The following is a 7,984-nucleotide window of genomic DNA, read 5'->3' as shown; positions in this document are numbered from 1 at the left end:
TGGAGTTCATCGTACAATTCCCTCATCAGAGAAAAAGCAATCTTCCTTTACATGCAGCAACAATAACATTCCCTGCAGTGCATCATTTTCTTAACCAGTATTTTTGGCTAATTTATTTCTCAGTCTTTCCACTCTGCATATATAATCTGTGGCCAAATAATGTAAAATTAATATTGAATAATAATAATAATAATAATGTTCAAAAATCATCATTATTATTATCCATTTTACGTTCTTTGACATATGGGCCTCATCAATTTGAATGTCAGCTGCAATAACAGGGGTCTCTGATGATGAGTTCCTTCAGTCCGAGTCTGTTCACTGACTTTAAACCAGCACTTGTCTCATTAGTAACTGCAGCTGTCTGCTCAAACACGGGCTGAGAGCTGGGTCTAATGAGGTGCTGTAACCGCTCTTGCTCAGACACACTGACAGACCTCTGTCTCTTCAGTCTCTCATCTGTACAGAATACGCTTCTTGTGAATCGCCATGATAGTAGAATCAGGTCTGAAGAAACTGATGTACAGCATGTGCATGTGGCGTACGATTCACCTGTCCTGTTGCCAACTGATGGCCTTCACATCTGGCGCCAAAATGGTGCACAATTCTTTTTGCATTATTGCACTAATCTCACACAGCCAGACGCATAAAATCAGCTCCACATTGCAGCTTATTCTAGCCAAGAACCGGCAGACGAGAAGAGATCATCTGACAGACACACAAAGCGACCAACCATGTGTTTGTACGTGCATATAACGCTTGCCCTATAGTCCTATCCGACATTAAATTAAGTTATGCTGTAGGCCAACTAGCATCACCTCATGTCATAGTGAGAAGCATTCATCATGGTATCATTTTTACGCTCAACTTCTAATATTCCAGCTAATCAGTTATTTATTTAGCAGTGTATCAGTTCATTTGGATCAGTAAAATAAACGTCCCTGAGGATTTTTAACTAGATTAGCAATTGAATAACTTTTAATTGGAGACTCTTTCACACAAGATTGTACAGTAAATGTCACCACCCCAGTATTAATGTTAAAGACTAAAGGTCATCTGTTAGCTAAACACATGCAATGATTCAATTTTGCTGCCCCAATTAATCTTTTTGCATCTCTCACTTAAAAGATATCAGCCTCACATATCCCGTTATTAGATTCAATCAATTGTTTTTAATAAACGTTCAGCCTCCTGTGAGCTTTGTCTATGTTGTGACATTATTTACTGATGGTACAAGGCTACACACACAGCAGTTAAGAATTGCTACTCAATAAGTGAATTACTACAATTACATGGCGAGCAGCAGAGAGAACGGCTTCTGTTAAACTGTCAAGTCAGATAAGTGAGAAGTAACAACCTTTGATTTCCAGCAGGGGGAGGCGGAATACCAAACTCATTCAATCACTGACATCCAGAGATGGCTGCTGATCATTCACAGTATAGTCTTTTTCCAATTAACGCTGTAGAATTAAAGTGAAACAGATTTTTCCTTTAAATGTTAATTTAAGCGTTGTGGTGTAAACTGTGATAAATGTTGTGTCGTGTCAAAATTATGTGTGCTTTATGAATGTTTTCAATGTTCATATTAAATATTCATATAAATATATGTTATTGAATAATAACATATTCAATGTTTTATTAATTTTTTTTCTCTGCTCAAATATATCAAAGTTCTCTTCAGACGGAACAGATTAATTCACTGTCCTCCGTTTTCAAAGCCATTCTATATTTCATCTTTTGCTGTGGGGTCAAAGGTCACAGATTAGCTGTAATATTGCTTCCACATCCTTCACTCTTCACTAAAGTGTCTGTTGAGCACTGAAATGAGGTGCTGTGAGTTAGTACACTCAGCAAAGGAGCAGTAGGATACTGGTGCAGAAAGGTTGCCTGAACATATGCTGAGTTGAAGATATCCTCCAGAGATCAATGGCCTCCAGGTTGACAGACAGTCTTCCTCTGTATTTATGTCACAGCGAGGGCCCGAGTGTCACGGTAAATGCCATTCTGATGTTCCATTTCTCTTCACATGTCTGCTTTCTAAAAGGAATATGACACACTTTCCCTTTTAGTTGAATCAACTGAGCTGATCTAATAACAAAAGAGGTTACAGAGAGAACAGAGCCAACAATAGAGACCATTACACACAAAGACACATGCATTTATTTATTTATTTTTGCATTACAAAGAGTGCACTTGTTCGGAGAAGGTTGACATTGTAAATAGTATACATACATGCATATTGCTAATTAGAAATGAAGATTTTTAATTTTAAGTTAAGATAAATTGTATTCTAAATAATAAAATGTAAAGAGGGAGGATGAATAATTAATAACTTTGGGTGAACCATCCCTTTAACAAATGCAAATTAGAAATATATAGATAAAATGTTGCATAGCATATTTCTTTCTATATTTTATTGTATATGATACAAGTATGTGCAAAACAAAAGTAGTACTTATTGCTTATATTAATTAATTAAAAATATTCATTTTGGCCAGGTCTGGGTATAATCCTGCCTCCAACACGTTGGATGAGGTCCCGTGTGGCAGTACGATCAATGGGAGTTTAATCACAGGGTTTTTCGTGAATGATACATCCAAAATAACCTGCAACAGAAAGAACAAGTTACATTGTTGTTGATTTTTAAGAATCTGTAATTTAAGACTATTTCTTATTTGCAACATTGTGTATTCAAACACATGGCATTGCCTTTTATTTCCTTTCCTTAGTTCCATTAAAACGCAAAAGAAGACTATCAAAAATAAATCAGCAAAATACCTGACCAAAGTACATGAATGATTTTTGCTGCTGAGAAGAAATCAGACCCTTTTGGAAACCTGGTCTTGTTTCCGGGTACCTACCTTCAGTCTATACTCTACTTTGAGGATCCTGCAGTTGTGGATGCTGGTGCTGATTTCTGGGGGAATGACTAATACTTTGGTCAGATTCTGTCTGGTGGAGGACACTAAAGGCTCTCCCTTCTCCTTCAGTATCTGTGTGGTGTGAACGGCTCTCTGGCCTCCAGCAAAGAAGCTCTGCTTCTGGTAGATGATGTACTTTGGCACAATTTTTCGAGTTGACCTGTTGACAATCTCACCATCAACAACTAGCCCTTCTCCTGTTTGAGAAATAAACATCGCATTATCGCTTGTCAAATGAATCAAAGCAAGTATCTCTGTTTGGTGGTTGTTTTTTTTTTGTTGTTGATAGATCTATTCATTTACCAAAATGCATAATATTGCTTGGGTTACCTTGCTGGTAGCCTGTCTTTGACAAGAAAATATCCATTGAAATATTTCCAGAGGCAAAAAATATGACATTCTTGTCTTTACTACCATGCTGAGGTGCCTGCAGAGGATTCAAGTTTTAGAGTTTGTTAGGTTATTACTATCAATAAAGTAACAGTTACTTCTGCTAATCTGTTCATGTTAATCTCACCATTACAGTCAGATGACATTTTTCAATATTTTGGGCCTTTTACCATTAAAATGGTAAAACTTGTTGTCTTTGAATTCTAATATTATTGTTCGACGTTTGTCTGCATTCTATGTTCCATGCATTAAATGAGCCTTTGGATATTATATCGGGGCTAAAAAGAATGATTTTAATCATACCATCAGTGTTGACTGATCATAATCAGCTCTGGCAAGAAAGTTAAACTTTGTTTCAGTTTTGCTCGCAGCACGCAAAGACCTGCTCAGCTTGGCATGAAGTCGGTAGTGGATTTTACCATGAGCACCTTTGAAAGATGACGGCAGCCCCCTGAGAGTAGAGACATTTTCATGAATGACTAACAGTCTTTAGAGAGAAAAACTTGCATCATATGATAGATCAATATTTCAGCATATAGGATATAGCACATTGAAGTATTGACTATATTGCAAAAAGTAACTGAGACTGTTTCAAAGGAAGATTGAGTTTCTCTCAGGAATCAATAAAGTATATATACTGTCGATTTGTAAGACCATCAACCAGACCGTGTGTCTGGTTACTTACTGGTAGGGAAGCTGAAAGGCAAAAGAGAAGACATGTCTACCGGCCACTAGAGTAACAGAGCCTAGCAAAAAAAGATACAGACACAGACACATATATACGTGGATATATAGTGAAAAAAACTGTATATTTAACATTTAATATTTTAAATATAGTCTTAATGTGGTTTCTACATTCATTTGTAGATTCAATGTGAAAATATGTATTAAAATAAATATATTACAATATTAGTTGCAATTAATAGTGATTAATTACAGAAAATGGGCAAATAATTAGTATTTTTTTATATACACTACCAATCAAAAGTTTTGGATCAGTGAGATTTTTAAAGTTTTTTTAAAAAGTCTCTTCTGCTCACCAAGGCTGCATTTATTTGATAAAAAAAACTATTATTCTGAAATATTATAATAATTTAAAACAGCTGTTTTCTATGTGAATATATAGTAGTGTAGCTAATTTATTCCTGTGATCAAAGCTGAATTTTCAGCATCATTACTCCAGTCTTCAGTGTCACATGATTCTTCAGAAATCATTCTAATATGATGATTTGATGCTCAAGAAATATTTCTCATTATTATCAATGTTGAAAACAGTTATTTAAATTTTTATTTCAGGATTATTTGATGAATAGAACATTCAAAAGAACAGCATTTATCATTAAAGGGATCATATGATGCGATTTCCTTTTTCTTTAGTGTGTTTTAGCTGTTAGTGCAAGTATAAGATCTGCAGAGTTACAAAGTGTCAAAGATATAGAGGTTTTTCACTACACGTCATCAATCTGGAAATCGGACATTTTGGAGGCACTGAACGTAAACAATGCCACTGAACTGAACAGACTCGCAAATTTGGCTGATTATTGCTGCTGAAAAATGGTCGAGTTCTGGTCTGTACAAATCGGTCGCACCGGGAAAAAACATTTCAAGTTCTATAGACTGTCAAAAGTTAAAGAGAAGAGTGCAAAAAACTGATGAAAGAAGGCGCTTGTGGTTGAGAGAGGCACAGCATCAGCCACATGTTTAAATGAAGCCACTATGGCTAAAATGTTGACGTAGTTAACTATGTTCACACTGTCAGTCCAAATCCGATTATCTTTGTATCCAATTGGAATCTGATCTAAAATGATGTCCACACTGTGTATCTCAACTGTTCAGATCCGATTTGTGTGTCCATGCAGCTCTTTGGCAATATGGCAATGACGTTGCGTTGATGGAGGGGTTGCATTTGCAATAGAGATGTTGTCTTATTTAAATTTTACAACATAGAAATGTGTAGCCGCCGCGCTGGAGTACTGCGTCTTGACCCTGCGGCAGAACTGTACGAGGCTGGTATGTACAGCTATTTTTCCGCGCTCTTGTCTGCGCCGGTTTCAAAATAGGTTCCAAAAAGAATAATTTTCTGCTCGTCCGGCACTTTGCAACAACACAGCCTTGTTTCGGCAGCGCCTTTCAGCATGTTCCCTATAACAACGTCTGACGTTTACATTTTACGTGGCGTGAGAAAGTCACATACCACGCGAAATCCAACAAGAGCGTTAATTCAGACTGAAGCTGATGTCCTGATATGTGATTTGAATAGGATTTCAAACCACGGATGTAGGTCCATATGGATGAATCCATGCTGTTGTTTATATCCGAGTGCCTCCATAATGGCAGCGCATCCGGGTTACCGCCCAGAATGTGACGTCTGTGAAAACCCTCTATATCATTCATTATAAAAGTTAAGGCTCAGCCACGCCTTCCTAAAACGCTTTGTTCAAACACACCTCCACAAATCTACGTCAGTATGTGGGGGCAGAGTTTCACCAAATATACACGCAAAGAAAGAAGGCGTAACTTTTACTCTTGCTGTATTATTGTTGCGCCGGCGCCGCCATGTCGTGGATACGCTGTGTTTTTCGTTGCGAAAGCCAAAAGGGGACACAATGATAAAACAGCAGTTAAGCTTTATTTATAACACTGTTCCAGAACAGTACAACCAAAAAATTAGACTGTGTGCACAAAGGCTGATTCTAGAAAGTGGGGCAATTCCATCTTTGCATGTAGCCTACATTCTGGTGCTTCCGACTCACGGACACAGCCTATAAGTATGTTTTCATATTTTAAGAATTTGCTACTGATTCAAATGCGAGTTATTTCAATACGTGAGATTCGGAATCATTGAATCGGCTCTGACAATCATTGAATAGGCTCTGATGTAGTGATGTTTATTTAAGCTTAAGGCTGAATAAATTACTGGAGCTTCAACTAGAACAGCACACTTTTACTTCATTCATGTTTGTTGACCCAACAGAGTTAGATAAGAGTGAAAAATAAATCCTTTCCTGCATTTGTGATCGTTTCTACGATCACAAGTGCATACATAGTTTTATGTTTACATGGTGTCCCCATGTTGGAAAAATAAATAAATAAAATCAATACTTTTATACATCAAGGATGAATAAATTGATCAAAAGTTACAGTAAAGACATTTATAATGTTACAAAAGATTATATTTCAAATAAATGCTGTTCATTTGCTCTTTCTATTCATTAAATAATCCTGAAAAAATGTACACGACTGTTTTCAACATTGATTATATTAATTTATGTTTTTTGAGCATCAAATCAGCATATTAGAATGATTTCCGAAGGACCATGTGACACTGAAGACTGGAGTAAGGATGCTGAAAATTCAATATAAAATGTAATACATTTTAAAATGTCATTTATTCCTGTGATCAAAGCTTAATTACATATTTTTTTCTGTACCTTGTGAAAGTCATGCCAAATTTTTTGCTCTGCAGGTCTGCCCTTAGAAAAGCAATTTATGTTTTCCCCGTAAAACAAATGTATATATACAGGTATATAACATTAACATTTAAATTCTTATATATTGTTGCTAATATAAAAAAAAAAAAACATACTTAAAAAAGGATATACCAAACATTATGATTTTCTAAATAAAAATATAGTTTTAAAATTGCTTTAAAAAATTTTTTTTAAATAATAATAATATTGATAAATATTATGACAATTTAAAATATCTGTTTTCAATTTTAAATTGTCATAATATTTATCAATGTTATATACAGTTTTTTTGTTGTTGGTATTTTTAGTCAAATAAATGCAGCCTTCCAAAACTATCCAAAACTTTTGACTGGTAGCGTGTTACTTTATAGAGCCTATTAGTATTGTGTGTTAGTAAATATAGGAAATATATGCACAACATATTATAAAATATATGTATAATATATGAAATATTTACAGTACAGTATACATCTATGCATAAAATGCAAAGATTATTTTTCCCAGATGAGTGTATATGCATCATCAGATATTACCATCTGCTTTGTCCTCCGGTAAGACAGATAAGACAGTTTGTGAGAAATACTTCTCTTTATCCCAGTACGTCACATTACTTTCCCCTTGTGTCTCAGTCCATGCCACATTAGCCTTGCCTTTTGCCTTGACAGTGAGAGTTTTGATCTTGGTTTCCTTTGACACCTCCACAATAACTCTGCCTGCCAAAGTATCCCCATTGCTGAATGTGTTGCGATCATTTAAGGCATCATACTCAATGGCGAAGTTCCGGACTGTCATCTCCAGGAAGAGCAGGTCAAGTCTGAAATTGTAAGCGTATTTGTAGGATACCTGGAGTTGAAATAATCCCTTCTGTTTTTTTTATCGGTGTTTTGAAAATACACCTTTGGCATTTCCCTGACGGAGGACTCACCAAACTGGCTCAGCGGGTTTCCCCTCGGAAAGACACAGGCCGTACCTCAACAACAGGTCTAGCATGTAAACTGAAAGTAAACCACATGATGAAATGGAAGAGCTGTATGTATTTCTATGGTGTCAGTGACCAAAGAGTCTATTGGGAAAACCTTTTTTTAGCACATGTGAGGGAGCAAACATGAATACGGAAGAGCTTGTGAACAACGGTCCCTTTGCTCTCGCTGCACCTGCTCCTCAAACCTGAGCTTTAATCAGTGCAGTTCATCATGGATGTGT

General features: G+C 36.1%; 1 protein-coding gene across 2 annotated transcripts; it reads right to left on the bottom strand.

Moving 5' to 3' along the window:
- Positions 1 to 2,132: 2,132 nt before the first annotated feature.
- On the bottom strand, positions 2,133 to 7,727 carry LOC307011327 (arrestin domain-containing protein 3). 2 transcript variants are annotated; one of them, XM_079636843.1, is made up of 7 exons: positions 7,707 to 7,727; positions 7,315 to 7,624; positions 3,997 to 4,057; positions 3,615 to 3,762; positions 3,252 to 3,348; positions 2,862 to 3,118; positions 2,133 to 2,606 (listed from the first exon to the last, which is right to left on the bottom strand). In XM_079636843.1, the coding sequence occupies exons 2-7, from the start codon at positions 7,571 to 7,573 to the stop codon at positions 2,472 to 2,474; spliced, it is 957 nt and encodes a 318-aa protein (XP_079492969.1). In that variant the 5' UTR covers positions 7,574 to 7,624; positions 7,707 to 7,727; the 3' UTR covers positions 2,133 to 2,471. The 2 variants fall into 2 exon arrangements, with proteins under 2 accessions (XP_079492969.1, XP_079492968.1); XM_079636842.1 differs by lacking the exon at positions 7,707 to 7,727 and having other exon boundaries at positions 7,315 to 7,704.
- Between the last annotated feature and the right edge of the window lie 257 nt (positions 7,728 to 7,984).

Source organism: Phoxinus phoxinus (assembly GCF_949152265.1).
Source record: "Phoxinus phoxinus genome assembly, chromosome: 15".
NCBI lineage: Eukaryota > Metazoa > Chordata > Actinopteri > Cypriniformes > Leuciscidae > Phoxinus > Phoxinus phoxinus.
The sequence above is the reverse complement of the archived record's forward strand: the minus strand, read 5'-3'. Positions and strand labels throughout refer to the sequence as shown.